General features: G+C 44.3%; 1 protein-coding gene across 4 annotated transcripts in view; it reads left to right on the top strand.

Moving 5' to 3' along the window:
- Positions 1–26,535, top strand: part of TMCO4 (transmembrane and coiled-coil domains 4) — a 106,871-nt gene that overhangs the window by 50,043 nt on the left and 30,293 nt on the right. For all 4 annotated transcript variants that reach the window (XM_029578411.1, XM_029578412.1, XM_029578413.1 and 1 more), the window contains 2 exons: positions 14,135–14,252; positions 16,961–17,078. In XM_029578411.1, the coding sequence (XP_029434271.1) occupies positions 14,135–14,252; positions 16,961–17,078 (236 nt within the window). The remainder of the gene's footprint in view (positions 1–14,134; positions 14,253–16,960; positions 17,079–26,535) is intronic.

The following is a 26,535-nucleotide window of genomic DNA, read 5'->3' as shown; positions in this document are numbered from 1 at the left end:
TCACCTTGTTGGATGGTTTTAGCATTCACTCTTGAGATTAGGTAATAGCAATTACAGCTCCAGTTAAGTAACTTAGTTATGAAAAGCTTCTCTTGAATATGAAAAGGATTAAGCCTTTCCTCTGGAGATCCACATGATTCGTAAGCCATCATAATAGAGGAAGCTTCTTGTTTAACGGCATACTTAATATGCAGTGTTCAACATGTGGCCAGGACATCCCAATTAACTTGAAATGCACCAAGCTTTATTTGCAGAAACCAAAGTACTGCTCATGAGAGGCTCCCAGGACTTCAGAGCAAGTCATCTTGGCCTACGGCAGTAACACGGAGGAGTCGCACAACATGCAGTTTATGTGTAGTCACAGAGGAGAGCTTAGAGAGGCAGGCAGCGCTTTGTGATTGAGGCGTGATAGCTACACGTTGATGGGTGAACAGATTGGTGTTGCCTGCACATGAAAATGGTGCCCGACGAGGACGTGCCGGGACTCCGCTGCTGTTCTCCTTATGATCAGAATTATTAACGATCTGAACGAGTCTTCTGCCCTTGCGGGTGCGCAGTAGGGCTGCACTTGACACGGTGATGCCCTTTCCTTTCCTGGCAGTTGCTCCTTATTCGAGGATGCACACCCTGAAGAGGTGCTTACAGATTTAGCTTAACCGCTTAAAGACCAAAATATAAGGAAACTGAAAAAAAAATGCTAAACCCAGTTGTCTTCCATTGGGAGGAAGAACTAGTGCGTGACGCATGGTATATCAAAAGTTAAGACTGTTATTGTACTGAGCTGGGACATGCAAAAGGCATTTGACCATTTTTGTATGTAATAGAGCATTGTATACTAAGGACACCCCTTTGTAAAGGAAATGGTTTATAATCCCTGTTCCATTTTTGCCACAGATAAGTGCCTCCCTATTAAAGATACCTCTTCATTGAGTTTATGGTTTTGTTAACTCTTGAAACAGCTTTCACTTTAAATTTGATTAAGCATCCCTACTCCCTTAGATAACTTTAACAACTGAAAAACAATAAGATACAGTCCTGCAAAAGGATGGAGCTACCCAGCCTATTGCACAGAGCATCACATATATGATTATCTACCTTTTGGGGAGGGGTTAAATGTATGTACCCAGTGCAAAGAGCTCCTGACCCTCAGAGAATGAGTTTGATCTCTGGAGGCTAGAGTGGCAGATCTGGAGGAGCTGAGGCAGACAAAGATATAAATGATGATCTTCATGGACTAAAAGGCTTAAACATTACCCCCCAAAACCCACAAAGAAACCTACGCTCCAACAACACAGGATTCCTAAACATCCCCACCTTAAGAGACGCTTCCCCCAAAACTTGGAACACCCTACCCATAAAACTGAGGACCCAGCACATCCAAAAAAACATTTAAAAAAGACCTAAAAACATTTTTATTCCGCAAACTCTATTCTAACTATCTAACACCTGATCATCCCAGCACTCAACAGAACTCGCAAGCATAATCCTCCTTCTTCATGCTCTCCTGATGTACCCTCCTTTTCTACCCCTCCCTGCTCACTCCCTTGATCCATTAAGTTCTTTGAAAATGTTCTCCGCAATATTCTGTTATTCAACGACTAAGAAAATATGTTGATTGTTCACAAAACCCTACTGTTCCCAACTACTATGTTAACTCCATTTGATTGTAAGATAATTGCATATGTTGGATGATAATTGCAGATTTGTAAACCGTTATGATGGCTCTACCGAATAACGGTATATAAAACCCTACAAATAAATAAATAAATAAATAAGATGCGACATTCAGGGAAATAGAGTACTTCCATTTCCACGCTGGCCGCCATTGGCTGCTTTGGAAGAACAAGGTCTCCAGGAATGAGATCTTAAGTAATCCTGATGCTGAGATCCGCCTTCCAGACCTTGTATCATCCTCTCACACTGATGATGTATCTCCAACTGCATGCATTTGTTGGCCATTCGATCACTGGCAATGTAGATGACTGGTGGGCCTATTGATTGCTTGATAACTTGTCTGCCTGGTGTGAAGGCAGTGGGCCTCACATGCTACCTAGATAAGAGTTTACAGATTTCTGGGGAGGATCCAGCTGGTACACATAGGAATATGCAGGAGGGAGGTTCAGGAGGCTGCTTTTCAAAATAGAATAGCTCCTTTTTTTGCTGATCTGCACTGGCGCCCAGTAGAATTTCTAATTTATTTTAAGAAGTTTGGTTTTTAAAGTTTTGTGAGGATCAGGAACAGGTTACTTGGAAAAATGCGTGGAGTGGTATACACACGCAAGACCCTTGCATTCTTTACAGGGCCCTTTGTTGGTTGTATCCACATTGATGCTTTTAAATTATGCTCCACTAGTGCTATTAGCGCGCAGGGCATTTAAAATCCGCCCCTTTGTGTAAGAATCATGCTAACACAACATCAAAAAGTATATCGGGAATGAGTGGGTCAATGTTTTTACTCCTCTTTTTCTGATAGGCAATGTGGAGTTGCAACATTGGTGAATAAAAATACTCCTTTTGTTTTTGAGCGCCAAATTTCTAATGCACAGGGTCGTTATATATTAGTTCTAGGCTCACTTTTTTGGTATCAAAGTAGTATTGGCTAATATTTTTGCCCCTAATCACTACACGCAAAGTTTTTTGCCTCGTTTAGTTTCTAACATTGCCCAATGGGAAGGATATGCAGTGTTTTTGGGTAGAGATTTCAACATCACAGATAATCCACTTGTTGACTGTCATCCGTCTAGAACGCCAAAGAAAAATCAGGCACAGCTGGAAATAGGTCTTATATGTTCCAAACTGTGTCTGATAAGATGCATGGTGAATGAAAACATGGAAGATAGTAAATTCACTTTTTATTCTCATGTCCATAACATGTATTCACGCATAGATTACATTCTAATATCAGAATCATTGTTTACAGAATTGTTGAATGCATATATTATTGCAGTACCCTTTTCAGATCATTCTGTGGTTCAGGTACAGTTGTCCTTTTAAGGGGGTAAAGATCCCTCCTTTATGGAAGATGTCACAGCAATTGTTTAAAGATAAATAATTTGTCAATTTTTTACAGAACAAATGGCAGGAGTACTTTGATTTGAATTCAAGTGTTGTGAGTTCTGTAGTTTTTTTTTTTAATGCTGCAAAATCTGTATTACATGGTCAGATAATCTGTCAAGCCTGTTTACATAAAGGCAGGAATCTCTATTCTCAGCTAGCTACTCTCAGATGCATGCATACATCCCTCCTGTCTGATGATATAAAAACTCAAATAGTTTCGGTGAGAAAGGAGTTAAACACTCTCTTCAATTATCAAGCACAAAAAAATATTTTATACTATCAAAAGTGGTAAAATGTTGCCCAAATTGGTGAAGAATATAAAGCCGAGAACTCTCGTTACTTGCATTCAGTTTGAATACTCCTGCCAAGATTACATAGGTTTTGCGTTGTGATGTTAATGCATGCATTAACGCGTTATTGCTGTTCATCACAATAAAGCTAATTTGTTCTTGAAGTTTGATGAACATTTCTTATGGTTTCTTATTATAGTTGAGATACTGTCATGAATGTGTCATTAAACAAAAGATCATGGGCAAACTTGAGTCATCAGCTTACCCCCTACACAAATGCCACACATGGCGCCTTGGCACATCAGGCCAATTGAAACAAAGGCATACAGTTACTGCCCACCACCAATGCCAGCAATAATGCTGCCCACTGAATTGGGGCACCAGTAGACATTTTAAACTCACTTCATTTATCAGCAGTTGTATAAAGTAAATTACAAAGAAAACAATCCCACATTCAGTCTGATCATGATTTCACTCAGTCAGAGGGAGGATTGGAACTATTTGAAACAAGTGTGCACGGGCACCATCGCATGATTAGTTTAGTCAGGCAGTTAATTACAGTTAACGATGTGCTGTATAAAAATGTGAAATAATTCTTATTCAGTGCAAGTAGAGTTATAATAAAAAATTGCAAGATAGTGTGTCTGTTTCTTGTAGCTATTAGAAATTACATCTTATAACAACCATGTTAAACAAGTCGATAATCTGTCAGCTAAAACAGAATTGTGCAAATTTATAATTCTCAGCAAAAATGAGTATTTAAAGGACATTTTCCCTCCCCCCTGAGCCATCTCCTTTATAAATCTCCGTAAATCAGGAGCGCTGTTTTGTTGATCATCTTCAGAACCTCATGCAAGCGTCACAGTGATTCATTTAAGAACATAAGAACATGCCATACTGGGTCAGACCAAGGGTCCATCAAGCCCAGCATCCTGTGTCCAACAGTGGCCAATCCAGGCCATAAGAGCCTGGCAAGTACCCAAAAGCTAAGTCTATTCCATGTTCCCTGTACATACCCGGATCAGTCCAGACCATGGGTTGAGCCTCCTGTCCAGCAGGTGGAGACAGACCAAAACTGAAAGGGTATCCTGTATGAGGACAGAGCCTACCCTGCAGCCCTTCAGTATTTGTCTGTCTCCAGCAGATGCCAGGCAGCTCACCCTGCGGTTCCCTGTTTAGCTTGCCCTTTTCCCGGCGGGGTTTCTTTGTGGGGCAAGCTCAAGCAAGTATTAAACTACAAATTCTAAGTAAAAAAAAAAAAAAAGGAAAGAGTTTTCTCTCTTATTCTGTGTCAGGGAGACAGTTTTGTCTCCCTCGCTCTTGGGGGGCCTAGGGGGGCTTGCCCCTTGACTTGGTTAGCCTAGGCTCCCTTTCCCGGTGACCTCTCTTTAGTGGGGGTGATACTGGTGGTGCCAGTCACTCCCCCCCCTAGCCTCCTGCCTCACCCGAGAAGTTTTCTTTCCTCGGGCTCTCTGTCAGGGATGTCTCATTCCCCTGTGTAAAAAAAAAAAAAAAAGGAGCCATAGCTGATTTCTGAACCTGTTGACTGGAGGTTCCAGAGAGGCAGGGGCTTTGCTTGAGCATTGAGGCTCAATAGCGGGAGAGTGCAGGGTTTGTTCCCCTGATCTTCTCCCCGGGGGTTTTCCTTCCCCGGCTGATTTTTTTTCTGCCTCGCGGCAGCTCCCCTACTCCTATGCCACGATTGAATGTCTGCTTGGCTTGTGGAGAGCCGGCCTCCTGGCTCTCCGGCGATAACCTCTGTTCCAGCTGCTTACCGGGTGGGGAGGGCCCCTCCTCGGCAGCGCCGAAGAATTTAGCCTGGGGACGCGCTCCCCGACGCGTGGCCAGGCCGTTCCCGTCCCGAGAAACCGCGGGAACGGCCGACATTTTGGGAGTTACTGCCTTTGCAGATTCGGGGCTGCAGGAGGAAGAGGACTTGGATTTGCAGGTATTTCTCCCTGATTTGAGCTCGGTACGCTCTCTGGGTGATATCCCGGACCCCCCCCCCCCCCCCACCCTCTCCCCGCCCCCCCCCCCCCCCCCTCGGAAAACGTTTTGCGGTCCCGTTTTTCTGCGGGCTTTGTGCTTCTCCTGCACATGTCTTATCTAGCAAGCCTGCAGGAGGATGAGGAGTCCCTCCCTGTTGTCGTCCCCCCCCCCCCCCCCCCCCCCACCTAAAATTCCCCGGGTTCCTGCTCTGATGCCCCCAGTGGTACCGGAGGCGCCTAGTTCCGTCCAGGTACAGGTAGTCCCAGGGGCTCCCCTCCCTCTGGACTCTCCACAGTCTCCCGTGCCCCCCCCCCCCCCCCCCCCACCCCCCCCCCCCCCCCCCCCCCCCCCAGGATCCGGGCGATGAATTTTCTACACCAGTCCCTCCCCTTGAGGGGGATGACCCCCGAGTCCTCCGTCTTTTTCAGCGGGAAGAACTCGAGCCGCTCATTCCCTTCATTCTACAGGAATTGGGGATTGATGCCCCCCAGAGGACACGGTGACAGCCGCAATGCCGGCAAATGCGGACCCAGTCCTGGCGGGACTCAGGTCTCTTCCGCGCATTTTTCCTTTCCATCCCATGCATAAGTTGCTTCTGTTACGGGAATGGGAAGCTCCTGAGATGGGTCTCCGTGATGGTAGGGCTATGGACAAGCTCTACCCACTTCCTGAAGATTGCCTGGACATGCTGAAGGTTCCAAAAGTGGATTCTTCCGTTTCTGCGGTCACCAAGCATACCACGATCCTGGTGGTGGCTGCCACGGCTCTAAAAGATGTTCAGGACCGCAAGCTTGAATTTTTCCTTAAGCGGATCTTTTAGGTCTTAGCCTTGGGAGTCTGGGCGATGATCTGCGGTAGTCTCATGCAGCGGGCAAGTCTCAGGTGGGTTCAGCAATTACTCAGCAACCAGGACCTTCCGGCTGCAGAGGCTGAGCAGGTGGAGCGTTTGGAAGGCGCCATCGCATATGGGGCCGATGCCCTTTATGATCTGCTTCGCATCCAGGCCAAGGCAATGGTTTCCGCGGTGTCGGCCCGGCGCCTCCTCTGGCTGCACAACTGGTCCGTGGACTCTTTTTCCAAGGCTCAGCTGGGCACTCTTCCCTTCAAGGGCAAGTTGCTTTTTGGAGAGGACCTGGAACAGCTTATTAAATCCTTGGGGGAGAACAAGGTCCATAAGCCGCCTGAGGACCGCCCTAAACATTCTAAAGCATTCTTCCCAACACGTACCCGCTTCCGGTGACAACGCCAGTACAATAGTAGGACACGTGGTTCCTTTCCAAGGGGATCCACTTCCAGGTCGCAGTCTTGGTCTCATTCTTTTTGAGGCTGTCGGGCCTTCAGAGAGGGTAACTAGCAACATCAGGCCACCAAGTCCGCTACCCAATGAGATCCGGCTGGTCCATTCCTCCGTGCGAAACTTAGGTGGGCGTCTCTCCCTCTTTTTTGAGGAATGGGCCAAAATCACGTCAGATCAGTGGGTGCTCGAGGTGATAGAACACGGCTGCGCGTTAGAATTTGCCCGGGACCTACCAGATCTCTATCTCGTTTCTCCTTGCGATCGCCTAAAGAGGCCTGCTGTCTGTCAGACCCTTGCCAAGCTCCAGGACCTTGGAGCGATAGTCCCGGTGCCAATGAAGGAACAAGGCGCCAGCCAGTATTCTATTTACTTCATCGTCCCCAAGAAGGACGACTCGTCCCATCCTGGACCTCAAGAGGGTCAATGGTGCCCTCAGGGTGTCCCATTTTTGGATGGAGACCCGGAGGGCGGTGTTAGCGGCAGTTCGCCCTGGCGAATATCTGGCCTCCCTCGACCTGACGGAGGCTTATCTCCATATACCTATTTGGCACAAGCACCAGACGTATCTCCGTTTCAACATCCTGGATCAACACTTGCAGTTTCAGGCGCTGCCCTTCGGTCTCGCCACCGCTCCCCTCACCTTTACCAAGGTTATGGTGGTTGTGGCGACGGCACTATGGCGAGAAGGCATATTGGTTCACCCTTATCTGGACGATTGGCTCATGCGGGCCAAGTCACCGACTCTCTGCAGGCTAGCAGTCAACAGGTTCCTAGCTCTTCTAACATCCCTCGGCTGGGTAATCAATTTCTCCAAGAGCAATCTCCAGCCCTCCCAGGTCCTGGAATATCTGGGAGCTCAATTCGATACCCGAGTCGGCAAGGTCTTTCTCCCGGATACTCGGGCACTCAAGCTCCTCGATCAAGTACACAGCTTCCTTTTGCTTCCCCTTCTCACGGAGTGGGATTACCTACAGGTCCTGGGGACCATGGCCTCCATCATCGACCTGGTCCCCTGGGGGTTTGCGCATATGCGACCATTACAGAAAGCGTTGTTGTCCCGCTGGCAGCCACGCTCCGAGCAGTTCCAGGTGATACTACCATTCTCTGACTCTACCATTGCAGACGTACAATGGTGGCTGTCGCCGGCGCATCTTTTCAAGGGGATGCCTTTACTGACGCCGCAATGGATCATAGTCACGACTGATGCCAGCCTCACCGGGTGGGGAGCGGTCTGTCAATCCCAGACAACGCAGGGCTGCTGGTCTCCAGCCCAGTCATGTTGGCACATCAATCATCTGGAGGCTCGGGCTGTGCACTTGGCCCTCAAAGATTTTCTTCCGATACTCTGCCGCAAAACGGTATGCATCCTCTCAGACAATTCCACCACGGTGGCCTATATCAATCGTCAGGGGGGTACATGGAGTCGGCTGGTGGTGTTGGAAGCCAGCAAGCTCCTCACCTGGGCCGAGCGGCACCTAGATCGTCTGTTAAATAAATAAATAAATAAATAAATAAATAAATTACTTACTTACTTACTTACTTACTTCATGGAGTGCCCCCTAGTCTTTCTATTATCTGAAAGAGTACATAACCAATTCACATCTACCCGTTCTAGACCTCTCATGATTTTAAACACCTCTATCATATCCCCCTCAGCCGTCTCTTCTCCAAGCTGAAAAGTCCTAACCTCTTTAGTCTTTCCTCATAGGGGAGCTGTTCCATTCCCCTTATCATTTAAAATGTTGGCTTGCTGTATAGATGGCTAAAAACATAAGTTATAACTTAAGAGGACAGCCCATCTGTTTGTGGATCCTCCTCCCCAGTTCCCCAGTAAATTTTTTTTTTTTTTTTTGTGGTGTCTTATCCACACCAGAGTTTCAGGATGACAGTGGAACCTAACAAAAGTATTTTTGGGAGGATCCACATATCCATGCATTCTGGAAAGTAGGCTCCATTAGTTCTACATGGAACTCATTTTAAAATATAAGCTGTGCCCATAATAAGCTGCACATCTTTAAATCAAGCAACTCAAATGTAGTGAGAAGCAAAATATATTAGAACAAGTTGGAAAGAACTTCCTTAGAACCATGACACAAAGGCTCATTTCCCTTCCTCTGAGCGAATGAATGTTGGCAGAGGAGATGGAGAGTCAAAAATTGTGATCAGGCACTTGTGATTTTGCACCGATTCGAAGCAAAATCACGATTATCTGCCAAATTTGAGCCAGATGCGTGCAGAGGTTTTCGAGTTGCAGCATGCAGATGAATGGACACAGCGTCGACAATAAGCACTCTCACACCAGCGAAAGCAATCCTAGGAATTAGACATAAAGGTGAATTTTAAAAGCCCTACGCCTGTCAAAGCTGGGAGATTCGTGTGTGTCTGGGGCCGGCGCGTGCTGTGCGGATTTTAAGAAGCACCCGAATATGCGTGCATCTCCAGGTACGCGCACAAATCAGAAAGTCAAAAAAAAGGGCGGGGTGGGCATGATCTGGGCGGAGCATGGGCGGGACATGACTTGAAATGTGCGCCCGCCAGAATCATGCACTGCATAGCTTTACTTCTGCTATGGACGGCGGGTAAGTTTTAAAATAAAATCAGGGCTAGGTCATCGGGGTTTGAAGGGGCTAATAGAGTAAAAGGGAGGGTTAGGAAATCAGGAGACTTTACCTGAGTGAACTGGAAACAAACTGGGAAAACTGGTAATTGCATCGGTGTGCATATTGAATAAAATCCTCCCACGCCACTAATGCGGTAGAGCCGACCTTTGCACGCACAAGTGCGTGTCCACACAAATTGCACACACACGTACGCGCGTGTGCTATAAAATGGCCGCATCCATGTACATGCACGCCCGCGCGGCTGTTTAAAAGTTACCGTCCCCGAAAGGAAGCAGCTAAACCGAGAAACAGGCAAGCTGATATTTTTGAGCGATATAGATAACACATTGCCTCTTTGGCGTCACTGAAAAGAGTAATGCGCCGTGGTGTTAATTTAAAAGTAGACATTTATTGCAAATGCAGTTTAACTTTGTCATCCATTAAAGTAGTCATTTATTGTACCTCGCATTTAATGAGTTTCTGAAAGACGAAGGTAAACGGCTAAACTAGAATGATACGGAGAAAGATATTCCGGAAACTAAAGCTAAAACTGTTATTATGGATTCAGCCTTGATTAGATTTAATAAACACGTGAGTGACATTTTTACTTGCGGTTTGTAATATAATTACCCAGCTTGAAAAGAACGAATGTTATCTTATAATTTGTGTTCCGCACGTGTGTGATTTTTTTTTTTTTTCTGTAATCCATTCTTAATTAACTTTTGATTGATTATGGAGTGCAGGTACGAGGTAACTTGCTGTGAATACAAGAGTTTGTCGACTTCCCCGAGAGAAGTGAAAAGGGGAAATGATAATTCAGGCTTTTTACGGTTCAGCCGTAAGTGGAACTGTTTCTGTTACGTGCCTTTCAAACAGCCGTTAAATGCGCTGAATTTATGCCGCAGCTCAGGCGCACTTTGTCGGGGGAATTTTAAATCCCCGGCGCGCACCGATACTGGGAGATACGTGCACGCGCTGAGCGCGTTTTCAGAGCGGCCTGGCCACGCGCGTATCTCCTGGTACTCACGGAAGTGCCGGGCTTTTAAAAAAAAAAAGGGAAGGGCGGGGAGGCTCGGCCGGGACAGCGCACGGAACTTACTTCAGCTCCTGGGAACAAGTCTCACCACAAAAAAATCAGGGTAGGTGGGTGGGGTTTAGGGGTCGGAGAGGGGGAAAAGGTTAGGGACGTTCCCTCGCAGTCCACACCTTTATTGGAGCGGACTGGGAGGGAACTGGGGAAATGCCCGATCGCGTCGCCGCACATTTATTACAAAATCACCACCACCCCCTTGAGCGTGCAAGTCGGCACCCGTGCACACATGAGCACGCCGATATAAAATCGGGCACACACGTGCGCGCGGGTAGCCAATTTTATTACGCGCGCGGCGTGACCCATGCATGTTATAAAATCGGCATGTCCATGTGCGCGCATCGGAAACCTTGTGCACGTGAATTTTTACCTCTGTAGTTTTACCATTAGCCCCATGGATAGGACAGATCCTGCCTCACTGTATCCGCCCCAGAGTTAGTACGGACTTGCTTGGCGTCCTTGATGTGATGAAGGTTTTCCTGGAACACCAGACTTAAGGCAGAGGAATATCTGTGGAATGAATGACTTTACCTCTTGTCAATGGGATTTTACGTGTATCAGAATTCATTAAGTGAAGGTTTAATTAGATTTCAATCCCCTAGATGTATGTGCAGGTCGTAAGGTTGATGGTTGTGCTCTGTGTTGGTTTATGGTGTTTCCTGCCTGATAGTGTGTACGCAGGGCTGGATTTGCATCTTGTGTGCTCCTAGGCACAGGATCTTCAGTGGCAGGTGGGAGGGGGGAGAATTGTATTGATGTGATCCATGGCACCTCTTTTGTGCCTAATGGGAAATCTGGCCCTGTTTGTATGCAGAGGATCACACGTTAACGGAACCTGCAGGCCATGTTATTGGTTATCTGAAAGAGTCCTGTAGTAGTAAGTGTTTTATAGCTGCACTATCAGAGTTATGTACCGATCAAAGAACAGGTATGAAACCAGGAGCCTCTATTTATTAAAGAAAGAGAGAACCCTAAGGCAATGCTTCTCAACCCAGTCCTCCGAGCACAGCTAACCAGTCAGGTTTTTACGATATCCACAATGACTATCAGAGTGCATGCAAATCTCTCTTCTGCACAGTCATTGTGGATATCCTGAAAACCTGACTGGCTAGGTATGGCCCCAGGTCTGGGTTGAGAAGCACAGCCCAGGGGGTCTTCAGATGCAGATTAAATCCGCAAAACAACATCTTTGTAATGGTGCTAAGATTATTATTGCAGGTACTACTGATCCAACTGCCGCTCCTTGTGATCTTGAGCAAGTCACTTTGCCCTCCATTGCCTCGGTTACAAACTAAGGAGGTAATTTTCAAAGGAGTTACATATGTAAATGTAACATATTATTGTAGCAATTTTCAAAAGCATTTACTCAAGTAAAGTGCACTTTACTATGAACAATTCAATGGCATATATTGTCGCAATTTTCAAAAGCCCACTCACTCGAGTAAGGTGCATTTACACATGTAAAACCCAGTTTTAAGTGTGTAAATGCTTTTTAAAATCAGGCCTTTAGATTGCAAGCCCTCTGGGTATAGGGAAATACCTATAGTACTTGAATGTAATCCACTTTGAAGTGTCAAAAAGCAGAATAAATAGATCAGCATCTTGCTCGGTCTTTAAGTTGCAGTTAATACGTTGTCTGCTCTCCACTACACCATACTCTGAGATCCTGTTATGAACGAGGGCAGTTTTCGAAAGCCCAGTTTCCCAAAACTGCCCACCCAGAAGGTACCCCTGAAGGTGCATTTCGGGAGGAAAGCAATGTGCATAGATTGCATTTTCAAATCTACCTGTGCTCTTTTCCTTAAAATTCTTCCCCCGTGCAAAAAGCAGGGCAAATACTGCCCCTACTTTGTACTGGTGGCAATCATCAAAGCAGAGCTCCGTGCAGTAATTTCTCGTTCATTGTTAGTGCAAACGCCACGGGTTCAGAAGTCCCAGTGTATTTGCACGAATGCTGGCAGTTTGATTATTGCCTCTTGAGAAGCTAGATTGCTGGTGAAGTAATTGCACTGCATTTCTTTGTAGGAGAGGCATAAAAAGGGGCTTGAATTAGCACAAATGTGAAACTTGGGAGCAGTAGCACCGGTCACCCAGGCTTTGTAGGGGAGAAAATTTGACAAACCCTGTATGAAAAGCAAATAGAGAATCAGGCGAACATGAAAGGGAAATAATTCTGAGGGAGGATAGATAGGAACGTTGGTGAATGAGTCCGGTTATTAGCGAAAGAAGCGCGTCTTCTGGATCCGGTGGTTATTGTTTTACATTTCCAAGTTAGCTTAGGCTTCTGCTCCGCTGGCTTGCTGAAGCAGCACTCAGAAGCCTTTTGTGGGGCAGGGGAGGAGAAAGAGAGCCAAGAAATGTCTTGTTGCAACCTGTGGCAGAAAGCTAAAAAGCAGCTAGGACCTGGGTTTGTATCACTCAGCCTCAGAGGTTGCTATTATGGGATGTGGAACCGGGGGGGGGGGGGGGAATGGCTAAACAAAGCTGGAAAAAAAGAGCAAGAACCAGTGGGAGATTTAAAAACAAATTCTGATATGTGAGAGGCTTATTGTTGAATTTATGTTGGTGAACAATGGTCTCCCTGTGACTGTTTAGTGGTGACTTTTAATGCAATGCTCCTGGTGTGATGCATTTCCCAGGATAAGGAAATAATTATTGAAGATTAGAATTCATTATAAGAAAGATCTTCCTCTTGGAGCCTGAACATACAGCAGTGTGACAGCTGTTATTCCATTCTGGGACACGGAGGACTGTCATCACCGTAGAACTAATATTGTGACTGTTCTGAAAGCGGAGTGAGAGTTTCACTGCCAGCCTGTGAATAGTGTTCAGGTGAGAGGCATGATACTGCTTGAGGCCAAAGTCCCAAGCCGTTTCGGCAGGTGAGAAGCCTTTTACCCGCGTTAAACGGCCAGCTGAAAATTTCCCACCAAGAATGCGTCCATGCGGACTTGTAGCCGTGTCACGAGGAGGTGTGGTCAGGGGAGGAAAAGTACGCACATGGATTGCGATTTGAATTCTTGGCGTATACGTTTTCCAGCCAGAGTCTATCCAAAGGAAAAGCCGGTAGTCTTGACGATGCGTCCTATGTACCTGCTGCAAGTTTCAATACAGAAATCCATCCGTGGCCCCTTATGAGCATGGTGAAGATCATCATAGCCTTGGGATGACTGTCTCTCTTCCCCCTCTCCCGCCCCCCCCCCCCCCCCCTCCCAGTCTATCAGTCTCAATAGAATACCCTAAAAACAGCAAGAAGAAAGGCTCATATAACAGCACAAGCTTGAAATAAGCCACTGCTAACAATGCTTCCATGTATCATTCCTGCAGATGTTCGTAATTAGATTGAAAGGTTCCTGGGTTGCAAAGTAATGAGAATAGCTACAATGCACTGACAGTGGCGGTAAGGCCAGATGCAAGCAATGAACCAATCTAGAATGAATCTGGCCAAGCATTTCAATCTGATGCAAATCTCTTTGCATTGTGTAACAGATAGGGCCTTATGAAAAACAGCAAAGCTATTAGAAGCTGCCGGCTCTGATTGTAAGCTTTTATTGACTGGAACTGGATGATAACTTCTGAAGTTTATATGGTGAATGGTTGTTGGGACTTATACGGCAGGATCCAGCTCTTCTGTGTAACTTCAACTGCACAGTGATATGCAATATTGCTACATCATATTTATAGCAGAAACTTTATGTTTTCTGTTCCTTCTGTATACAGAGGAGGAATCACGAGCCTGCTGGCAAGACAAGTGGGACATTCAGCGTGAGACCTTCCTACATAATAACGTTGCATGTGTGTGTCTTTCCAGATTGTGAAGGAATCATTGAAGATGTTGTCCTATTGGGAGCTCCCGTAGAAGGAGACGCCAAGTGCTGGAAACCTCTCACCAGGGTTGTTGCAGGCCGGATAATTAACGGATACTGCAGGTTTGTGAATAATGTGGATGATGATTTTAGCCAGGCTGCTGACATGTTGTTCAGGCATTGCGTCACTGAAACATACAGCCAGTCGTTTCTGTACTGGCTGCCATGCCAGCCGCTTTCACTGCATTGGTACTAGAGTGAAGCGGAAGGAAATCTGCAGACTGTCTGTTGAAATCACGCCTACCACACAGCCCAAATCTTTCTGTGCAACACTAAAAGAATATTAGGAAAATACTGCTGTGCATCTTTTTGTGAGTAACCCTGGAGGTTGGTGCACTTCTGCCTGCCTTCCATTAGGGTTGCTCTGTAGCCTTTACATCATGTTACATTGCATCTCACCACTAAATTATTGTGTACCAGAAAGAGACTGCAGGCTTCTGCTTTTATGCCTCCCTTCATTTCTGGTTACATCTAAGATTTGTGGGTTCTGCCTGCCAGTTTTAATGTTTTCTGCTAGAACTGTTTGTACTTAGGAAGTCTGTTCTTTTGGCTTTTGTGAGCCAGGGAGTTGGATTGTGCTTGGAAGTGCAGCTGTCACTTGAGCCAGTTTTCCACCACGTGATCTCGGTGCTGTCCTTTTAAAATGGGACTCCTGGAAGCTGTTAAAGAGCGCACAGAGTGTTTGACAGGCACCCGTTGCTTCTCAGCTCATTGTGGATAAAGCCGAGCATGTCACTGCAGCCTGGTAGAGACTGTGCAGAAGCTGCAGGTTTCTCTTAGCAATCCGCTGTCTACTGGCAGCCCTAGATTTCCCACAGTAGCCTTTGTCCTTTGTCCTTCGGGCTTCCAACTCAATCTCAACTAGCCTCTTGGGCTATGTGGCCAAGATGCTTTATTCACAATTACCCAAAGGCGTTTTCACTCTAGTTTTATAGCACCCACCCCACCCAACTTACTTAATCCAGCTGTTGTAGCATCAATCCTGGGATGGAGGCCGCACACTCAGGCTGCTGTGGGCCTCGAGTCCATCCACTCAGTGTTGCTATTGCACAGAGGGGGGCTCCCTTCCCTCATCAAGAACTGTGAACACTGCCTCTGCAGCATTTCCAGCCCAGGGAACAAAAGACCAGACATGGGAACCTGGGCTAGGTCCTCTTCATGGCCATGCACACTACTGCCACCGAGCCATGCTCTGCACTGCAGTGAGGTTAATGAGGATCTGGTTATGTAGATGCTGGCCAACTAGATTTAGGCCGCCATTATGTGACAGGGATTGCCCAGCTAAACTTACCCAGTTAGTGCAGAAAATCAGCTCCAATTGAGCCATTCCCAGAACCATCCTTTATATGACCAGCTCAATTTTTCCACCTTGTGATTTTAAACCAGTAAATTTAGCTATTTTTAACAGCAAAAATGTAACCAGCTGACTTCCCAAGTTCACCGATTTAAACCTTTTGAAAATTGACCTTTATATATATATTAGCTAGTTATCGTAGGTGTATCATAACATGAATAGGGCTTCTGTTCTTCCGAACTGAATAAAACATTATTCAGTAATGGAGTTTCCCCACTTCTTATTGACTTCGTGCCAGGAATAATGATTGTGAGAATAACTTGTTGATTGGCATGCAAGCAATATCATGTGCCCGCTTACCTACAACCAAGGCAAGGGGCAGTTGTCTAGTGCCCACCAGGATGTAGGGCCCTCTGCCGTGTCAGAGTCTGGCTTATGAGACATGATTTAGTCATCGAAAACCGTGCAGAGCAGTATCTCTCACAGCATGAAATGATGAACACCAAGAAAGTGTGAAGGACTATTCACAGAGACGCATAGATTACTAATTTGAGGGGCATCAGGGTCCAGAATGAAGCTGTAGAGGAAATTAAATCAGCAACGCATTTTTCAAGCTATGTGAATGCCACATATAGCATAAGGTGGCTGTCACAATGTGTTCCATTGATAAAATTAGTGGTGCACCCACTAGAGAGGTTTTTTTTTAATTTGGGCCTATTTATTTGTAGGGTTTTTATTTGTAAGGTTTTATATACCGTTATTCGGTAGAGCCATCATAACGGTTTGCACACAGGTAAATTTATTGGCAGATATGATTAAGACATTGGAAGATCATAAGATGGCGGCAACATAGTACGGTATTTTCTTAAAAGCAAGGGGGACCCGCTGCTTTATACTTCAGCCATGGTCCCCTAGTTCCTTAACATGGCCTTGCTTACAGCTACGACTTCCAGCCATATCGTAGCATCTTTTGAACTGAGCATCCCATCAACAAGGTAGCAAGGCAACCAGCCAATGTGAAGTTAATAGTATTCTTGGGATACAAAAAGAGCGATCCCTCTAGTAGAAAGAGGACAGTAATATTTCCTCTCTTGAGGTCTCTGGTCAGACCCTCCCACCTTGACAAACATTCCAGTATCTAGTAAAGTAGCGGAAGGAAGTATCTTGCATAGAATGAACAGATAAGGGATCCTCATATAAGGAAAAGGAATGTGAGGAGATACTTTCACTGAGAGGGCACCCCTGCAGGAAGTCTGTTATAGGAGCTAACACAGTTGTAGAAGCCAACCATGCATGGGAAAGACACAAAGGGATCTTAGTGACAGAGTGAGCTGGAGAGGTACAAATGGGCAGACCAGCTGGACTAAAGGATCCTTTACTGCTGACACCTTCTAAGTTCTCTTCCCTTCCCCTCAACCCTTCAAATCATCTCCCCTCGGATCCCTCCTTCATTTTTCTTATGTCATCGCATTTCCAGGGGAGACTGGCTGCTGAGTTTTGTGTACCGCAGCTCCTCGGTGAAACTTTCTGTGGCAGGTCTGCAGCCTGTGAATTTGGATGATAGGAGGATGGTGAACGTGGATCTTTCGTCAGTGGTGAGTGACGCTTCTCAGCTTTTCTTTATTGTAATCTGTGGGTCCATTAATGGTTTTAGTTATTGGAAGCGCAACCTGTGCTGACTCTTGGCTACCAACCTGCACCCCAAAAAGCACCACGTATGGAGTTGTTAAGTTTTAAAGTTTCTTCTGAGCACAGAACATGCAGTATCTCTCCATCCCACCCAATTCAGTCTTCTGTGTACTGCCTCCTATTACTGCCGAAAAAGCAGAAATTAATGGTAGATAAAGACCTGCAGCAGTGATGAACTGGAAGGGGTTTCTGTGCATTTTTGGGAGCCCCTTGTTCAATTATTTTAATTTATAGCAAGTAGTTTGTGTCCAAGTGAATGAGACCTAGTGAGAACCCTGCTAAGAAACTGGAATAGACTTAGTTTTTGGGTACTTGCCAGGTTCTTATGGCCTGGATTGGCCACTGTTGGAGACAGGATGCTGGGCTTGATGGACCCTTGGTCTGACCCAGTATGGCAGGAACGCGGCAAACCCTACATGATCTCTGACTTTTTGCTTGCCTTTCCTTTGAGGATCTACCATGTGTCTCCTAGTCATCCTTGAGTTTTAGTGTCTCGGAGGTGAGGTTTAGGGAGAGATTTTCAAACTGTCTGCATTGGGACAAAGACCACCTGTATTTTATACCCATGGCCTTTGCACCAGTCCTTAAAGCGAACATCCGTGCAAATGTTCACTTTGAAACTTGGCCTGTGTACACAGCACATGGACTCTCTGCCCTATGCTCTTTCTGCAGCTGGAAGGGCACATGTGCAGATTTTAAAATGTGAATTGCAGGTGTACTCCTCCTGCCCTGTCCTAAGCACGCCCCCTGGGAATGCCTCCTGTCATAGCGGCTAACAATGTGCACGTTGTGAAAGAAGATGCAAACTTTTAACCGCAGTAATGAGGGTAAAACACATTTTACCTGTATAAATCATACTGACAGTTGACATCTTTTTTTTTTTTTTCATTTTATTTATAAATTTCTAATTTACATAGCCAGAATCACATGACATAGAAACAGCAAGAAAAAGAAATTATTTGTAATAAAAAAAAAATTAACAAGAAACAATTTTCATGGCCTTAGACCACAGTCCAGAGTGGAGATACAAATATCAAGAGAGAATATTAAAAAATATGAAATAAAGAAAACAGCAATAACTTGCTACTTGTCATAGCATAATACTACTTTTAAATGCCATTGCCTGACTTCTGATCAAGCAAAAAACACAATTGGTCAGCAGCAAAGAAAAAATATCTATTACCAGCACATGTGACTATGCACTTATATGAGTATCTAAGCAAAAAAATCGCACCCATAGATAACACTTCCTGACGGATAGCAAGAAACAATTTTCTTCTCTCCTGAGTGGACTTTACAACATCGAGATAGATCCAAAAATGTTTCCCATAAAACAAAGATTGAGCATTATGAAAAGAAATTTCAAGATCAAATTTTGCTCAAAACCAAATGAAACCAAAAGAGTCTCCCTATCTTCTACTTCATCAGTGGAACTCTCTAGCAAGGCAGACACATCCAATGGAGAATCAGATATCAAGGATCGAATATTCCCTTCTCTTCTCCGAACTGGCAAAAAACAAGCTTTACCAATAGGTAAACCCAGAATTTCAGTCAAAGGTTTTTTCAACAGATCTCTAACAGGATTCCCAGATATCTTTGGGAAGCTTAAAAATCACAAATTGAATTGTCTTGAGAAATTTTCAAGCTGTTAATTTTCCTGTGAACAGAGTTTTTATCTTGAATTAAGGCAACATTTACTTTCTGAATTTCCTGCACTTCTTTTTCCATATTATCCACCTTAGTCTCAATTGAATGTAGCCTTTGCAAATGAACCTCACGAAGTTCAGAAATTGTTTACTAGTAAATGAATATCAGAAGCACAGTTAGATATTGCTGAGTCCACACGTGCTAATACAGTATCAAGAGAGACTTCCCCAGCGGATGTAGGGGGCAACTCAGGAGAGAAACAGAAGGGTCTCCAAGTCCAGTACTTCGTGGGACATTTCCCTCAAGCAGAATACCCTCATCCCCCACCGAGCTGATGACCACTAGCCAAAATTATTCTTCTCCAGCAACAACCCCTCCCAAGAGTACAACCGATGCATCATCGTCCTGCAACGGATTCAACGCTGCAGTCATGGAGCACCCTAGCTGTGGTGGAGGAAGACGTTCACGGGTCTAAAAGTAACACCCAGCAGCTCTGATGCTCCCTTGGTAAGATTCACAATGGAACTTTCATTGACTGGCAGATTAATTCATTAATCGTAAGCTGACCAGGGAAAACCGAGGACTCAGAGGGGAACTGCCTCTGTTTGCCTTTGCGCTTAGGCGGCATTACGATCAGGAAAACAAGATAACAAAAAGAGCCTCGATGCTGAAGGAGCCTATCTAGTCGCCATCTTAATTCCTCCTGAAAGTTGACATCTTAGAGACATAATATTACATCTGCCCAGTGTATATATATATATATATTTAACATAGTAAATGATGGCAGATAAATGGTTCATCCAATCTGCCCATTAAGTTGCTTGGGTGGTAACTGCCGATCCATGCAGGATATCCCACCATCCCCTGAGCCTTCTGTTAGACATCAATGCACAAGAGGTAAGCATTTTTCATTGCAAAAGGAGTTATAGAGCAAGAATTCATGGTATAAAACGTAAAATAGTCAGCAGTAACATATAGAAAAATTTCCTTAAAAGAATTCAAGAAAGCATAAAATTAAGTACAGAATATTGTTAGCTGCAGGGAAGCGAGGTTAAAGACAGAGATCAAGTAGAATCTGCATTATTTTAACAGAAAGGAAAAATGACCAAATTAGATGGACCTTGCGGTCATCATCTGTTTCATATTAAAGCATTCTCTTCTCTGTTTCCTCCTCGGAAGACAGAAAAGAAGATGAATGTGTTAAATTATGCCGCTCTCTTTCTATCATATTCTTTGTAATCACCGTGACCTGTTTTTTTCCTTCACTTACAATACCACAGCAATAGATGCTTGAATTACGGCAGGACAGTAATCAGCCTCACAAGTTGGGGGTGAGGTAATCTAAAGGCGCCAAGATGGAAAAGCTCTCTCAGAGCTCAGAAAAGCCAAGAAGGCTTTTCTAAGCATGCACAGGTATCCCTGCATAGCCACTGCCACAAAAGTCTCCTCAGTCTTTCCACTCATGCAGAAGGGCGCATTTTTGCTCTCTCTCTCTCCTTAGTCACTCGTCAATATTTTCTCTTCCTTGTTGAAGTATTCTTTTTTTTTTATCTTTCTAGTCTCCTAAAAAAAAAAAATTCTATTACTTTCAATTTCTTCAAAATTGAATTCAACCTAACCTCAACTCTCTTTATGGTGGCAGACGGCAAAATGGGCTTCAAAAGATGTCTCTGCTGTTCTTACAAAATGACTTTATCGGATCAGTATGACCATTGTGTTCCCTGCTTAGGGCCATCCCATGATGTTCTGTGGTTTTCCTCAGTTCCTATTTATTTATTTATTTATTTAAAAACTTTTCTATACCATCGCTAAGTTATATACCATCACAGCGGTTTACAAATAGGCACATAGACTAAGGTTAGTAAATCTAGGATATCATACGTTCTAACAGGTGCCAATAAAGTTTGGTTACAATTTCATAAATAAAATCATTATTTGAGTAATGTTGGTCAAGTCCAGGTATATTATTGAGTTACTATCTCTTTGAGATATTACTTCTTCAATGTAGGATTGAGTAAATTCATTCTCATCTTAACTGTGCTGTCTGTGCCCGAATGTCTTCCAGGGCCATAAGATCCAGGAGTTGCAAATTCAAAGAATTTTTGAGTTCTCCTCAACACTCTGGGTCAGCAAAGAGAAAATCATCACCAGCTGAGGGATCGTTGCCTAAATCAAAAAAGGCAGAGTCTCTCATGCTATGTGCCATGACTCTGAGAAGTGTCGGTGCAGGTGCCATTCTCCCTTTTCTAAAGAGGGAGAGAAAGTGCTTTTTGGCAGTAAAAAAAAAAACCTCTGGAGTCAAACCAGGCCTAGCTGGTGCTGACAATACGTCAGCTTATAGAGAAGCACTTTCGACACATCACTCTTCAACACAGAAATTTTGCCAGCACCTTTAACAAGCAAAGGCATCGTATCTTTGTCAGCATTCTCAACTTCTCAGCACCAAGATAGAAATGTTGGCACTGATCAACAAAAAACTCAATCTTTTCATAATCCGTGTCTATTTAGCAATCCATAGCCATTTTAGTTCTAGAATCAGATCGTTCATCTATTGGGATTCCTCCTCCTAAACAGGACTTTATCAGGAAAGTATAGCCAGACTTTATAAAAATCTATACAAACCTATTTTATCAATATACTAGATGCTTTACCTCCTCCATCACAATTGGAGCTAATGACTCACATTTTGGAGTCCATGTCTCCATAATCTGAACCTCCTTTCTCTGTTCTGCTAAATCATATCAGGCAAGAAATCTTGCAAATTGGGTTACAGATTAAGTCTCAAGGTCCACCTTCATCCAAAGATAGAACAGCCTCAGAAGAACCATCTATAGTATTGTCTGACTCTCAAGAAGAATCACAATCCTCATACAACTCTGTCATATCATTCTGGTCTTCCTCAACCTTCCAGAAGTGCATCTCTGCTGGAGAATATGTCATATCCTGCTTTTACCCAAAAAATGGCAGAAATAATCCCTTTTACCTTAAAGGGCAAGACTGAACTGAGAGAAGATATATTTGGTATACTAAAATACATACAAGCCCCAAAACAGATAGTAGCTATACCGCTTCATAGTGTACTACAAGAACTCCAAGCCGGCATGTGGCAAAAGCCTTTCTCTATATTACCAGTAAGAAGAAAATAGGATCTCAAATACAAGGTTAAACTTTGTTCTGGTCATCAGAAGGTACAACTCTCCCATGAATGAGTACTAGTGGAATCAGCCTTGAAAAGAGCCAAAAGGTCTAGAACACATTCTAGTACTCCTCTGAGAAAAGATGCAGATTCATTGGACACCATGGCAAAAAAGATGTTCCAATCAGCTATGTTAACATCTGGAATGGCTGTCCATCATCTATACATAGTACAATACATGTATAACCTTTTACAAAAGTTGCTTCCTTCAGACACCTTACACTGCTTAGCTCCTGTGCTGCAGGAATGTGGAAAGTATCTGATTCAGTCGGCTTGTGACGCACACCATACTTTCTCCAAAATGTCTGCAGTTGCCATTGGAGCCAGAAGGTTAGCTTGGTTGCAGGCTTCGGGTCTTCTCGAAGTTGTTCATGAGACGCTTGCTGATGCTGCAAGCACAGGAGACAATCTTTTTGGAGACAAACTGAAGCAAACAATAGATCTTATTAAAGGTCACTGCTTCACTCTCCTTTGTCAGCAGCTATAAGAGCAGCCATCTACAAATAGGAAGCAAAAAGATGGAAATGTGAAATAAAGAGGTTGTGGATACAGGCAAGTTTGCTGGAAACAGAGAATGGGCATGCCAAAGGAAATAGGAGAATGGAAAAGAAAGTAGAAGGAAGAGGATCAGATAAGGTTGGAGAGGTTATGGTTTGAAATAGGGTGGTTTGTTTGAAAATAGCCTCGAGGGACCAGGATTGGGACTGATATCCCCAGCTGAGAAATTGAATTTATTAAAAATGTATATTCCGCACTTTCATAGGAAGACCATTACAAGAGAGGATGGAGGCGAAAGCAGTGGGGAGGAGATGTGAACCTGTAACAGTGGCATTTAACGTTATATGCTTTGGGGGAGAGTAGTGATGGCTGCCTGAGAGGAACAAAATTCTGAGGTTCCAGAGGAGGCCAGAAGTGTGGATGGCAGGAAGTTAGGGTGGTAGAGAATGGGAACAATGGAATTAAAGTCAGGGTTAATGTCATGTGGGCTAAAAAGTTGGGAAGAGTTAGAATCAGGAAGAGGAAGCACACACGAAGTATTAGGACATGAGAGAGGAAGAGCCTTTTTATTTATTTTGATTTGATTTGCATTCTGTCTCTCAGTCCCTTCAAAGCAGATTACATTCAGATAATGCAGGCCTTGATCTAGGGTGATTCCTGCCAAGGGAGGCAGGAAGAGAGAAATACAGGTAACGTGGGTAACCGTTAGAGTCATTTACATGCATAAAACCTGGCAGAATTAAAATAGCCCAGGGTTGCATGCATGTAAAAGTACTCACGTACCCTGGTTTCATGCATACTTTTATGCAAACTGAGCAGAGGCGTTTCAGGAGGTGGAGTTGGGGGGGGGGAGGGGCAAGTCTGCACTTATATGCTTTACTTTTTTTTTTAATGTATATGTGTAAGCATTGGCGAACATAAGAAATTGCCAGACAAGGTCAGACCAAGGGTCCATCAAGCCCAGCATCCTGTTTCCAACAGTGGCCAATCCAGGCCATAAGAACCTGGCAAGTACCCAAACACTAAGAAGAACCCATGCTACTGATGCAATTAATAGCAGTGGCTATTCCCTAAGTAAACTTGACTAATAGCCGTTAATGGACTTCTCCTCCAAGAACTTATCCAAACCTTTTTTGAACCCAGCTACACTAACTGCACTAACCACATCCGCTGGCAACAAATTCCAGAGTTTAATTGTGCGTTGAGTGAAAGTTATGCCCTTTGAAGAGGAGCTGTGACTCTAATCAGGTGAATGTGTGCACGGCCAGTTACCCTGGGATTTCCAATGCCAGTTTCCATGCATAAATTTGTTTGAAAGGACTTTGTAAACATGAAGAGCTTTACCACTGTGCAATCTGTTTGAAAATGATCGTCCAAGCGAGCAATCCCCCACAACCAGTCTGCTGGATCTACTCTAAACCGTCCCGGACTGCATGGAGTATTAGAAATGGCTGCGACCCAAAATCTTCATCCTGTATTTTCTGACCCGAAGTGAGCACAGTCTGGATCTTATTACCCTGGGAAGACATGACATAGGCAATCATGGAAATGCCCAGTGACGACAATAGTTAAGTACAGTACTCTGATAATTCATGTTTTTAATGGTATTTTATGGTAGTGGTTGGATTTTGTGTTAGGGCTATTATATTTTTATGTTTTTATTTGAAGCAGTCACTCCCTGCTTAGGGTGTCATTGCAGTTTACGCAAAGTATAAATGTAATAAATGATGGGGGCTGCGGTCCAATAGAGATTTCTTCCAATTGACCTGGAAATTCAAATGAGCAAAGGGAAACTACTGGACCAAAAATACAATAAAAAAAATATCCCCCACCTTTTTTATTATATGCATGAAATTCCAGCAATGACATCAGAAATTCCAAGGGTGCATACAAGCTCGAATCCCAATTCCCAGTATTGCAGTGCTGCTGATATCAATTAAAAGCACCGTGTTAAAATAAATAAATAAGGAAGTACTAATTTTAAAACAATTGCAATGGAAATTTCAGCCTTCTCTGGTAAGTGTCTATGGTGTTCATTTAGAAATGTACACCAGGCCCCCCCCCCCCCCCCCAACCAGTTTATTTGGCTTTTCTAGTTAACAGATGACAAGAAAATGCTATCCTACAATCGTTTTCATTCTATTCTTAGTACTGACCATTATATTTGCTCTCAGTGAGCATGAAAAGTCTCATTGGAGCCCTGTTCTGCAATAACTAGTATGAAGTAGGGGCCTTTAGGAAGCGTGCTAAGAAGTCACTGTGAAACCTTGGGCTGGAAAGATCTTTGTGGCTGTTCCACTTCGCCGTTCTAGAAGGATCAGAGGAGTTGGCACACCCAGCAGAGCTAGATCTGTCAAAAGGAGGACTGTAAAAGATTCATTAACTACCTGCTTTTGACATCTTAATTCATCTCCTGTGACAGGTCCTTCCATCACTTATTTCCATTGTACATTTCTTACATGGTTCCCCTAAATCACAGTGCACTTTTGTAATGTGTGTGCAGAATATTTAAAGATACGTTAGGATGGTTTGAAAATTGGACAGTAATGCTAACAGCTATTTAACATATTGGATGAGTGGAGCTGTCACTGTTCATTGCCAGCTCACCAGGAGCCATCACACAGCCAGGCACTTCCAGTAAAATAATGCCTTTAATTTATGGCCCTATTTCTTCCCAGATAACAGCCCAGTTCTACGCTCCTAAGGCATCAGGGTCATTTCAGACATATGCAGCAGGCATTTAAACACAGGCTGCTATAAACCCCTCCGGTGCTGTTTCCTGTCCGACCCCCCAGGCTGCAGATTCTCCAGATCTCTTGCTGGACTTTCCCCACTTAGAGGGGAGCTCCCGGCTTACCATGGTCTTGCTCCAATTGGTCTGTGTTTGTCTGGCTGCTCCTTTGCCCAACCTCCCCTGGTTGACTCCTCTCCCTTTAAGAGAGACTCTGCTCTTTTTAAGTAAATCCTGAATCAAGCTCATCTTGCTTTTCTAATTACTCTTCTGTTTCTCTGCTGTCATGCTCCCCTCATGATTGGCTTCTGGTTCTGATTCTTTCTCCCTTTCTTAAAGCAGTATTACCTCTGGGATTCTCTTTACAGTACCTTTTAGGAGGTAAATTTTGTAACAGTCTGCATAGGAAAGTTGGCAAATATGCGCATAAGTTAGGCCAATTTTCAAAATGAACTTAACGTGCATATTCAGTTTGATATTATTACTCCAAAGTTACTTGCACATAATTACACCTGCTAATTTGGAGAAACTTTATGTGCATGATTTTCAAAATCCAAAAGCATGTGTGCAAAGTCAAGCCCTGCCCAGCTCTGCCCTGGGAACATCTCCTCTCATTCCGGGTAAACTTTGCGCGCACACAGGACATACGTGCGTAAGTTTGCCCGCCTATCAGGTGAGTAGTTTTATAGCAAGCCATTTTCATGGGGAAAGCACTTTTTTACCCATGGAAATGCCATATAAAATTACCCCCCTGTCTTTGGCTGACTGATTTCTCCCCATCTGTGGGCTGTGGGGTATCCACTTCATCACAGCAGCACACCACTTGGCATATCTTGGAGGCTTTTCTGCTAGTGAAACAGCTTGTGATGATGCTCCACAGATAAAGCAGAATCCAGGAAATGGAAAGCAAAACAGTAAGGAGCAGGTACAGCTTCAGTTCCACTCCAAGGGTGTACCCTAGTGCATGCATCCATTGCTAGAAACCCTGGATTGGAGGGCTCGAACCCTTAAGAGCGTCAGCTGCATGGTCTTTGTACAGTCCACAAAAGACATTGCAGCACATGGGGGAAACATAAGAAGAGAAAGGTAACCAGGGAATCTAGACTCCACAGAAGGGAAAAGAAAGCCAATATAACAAGACCAGGTTCGTTGTAACCGCAGAAAATATGACATATACTCCTTATGCAAAAGCACATGCCTTTGCATTGCATGTGCCCAAAACGCAAAATTAAAACTGCCAGAGCACGCTTACTCAGAATGAAAGTGAAATTGCAGCTATCACCCAAGGAGG

Source organism: Rhinatrema bivittatum, chromosome 15 (genome assembly GCF_901001135.1).
Source record: "Rhinatrema bivittatum chromosome 15, aRhiBiv1.1, whole genome shotgun sequence".
Classification (NCBI taxonomy): Eukaryota; Metazoa; Chordata; class Amphibia; order Gymnophiona; family Rhinatrematidae; genus Rhinatrema; species Rhinatrema bivittatum.
Note: the sequence above shows the minus strand (reverse complement) of the source record. Positions and strands in the feature narration are given on the sequence as shown.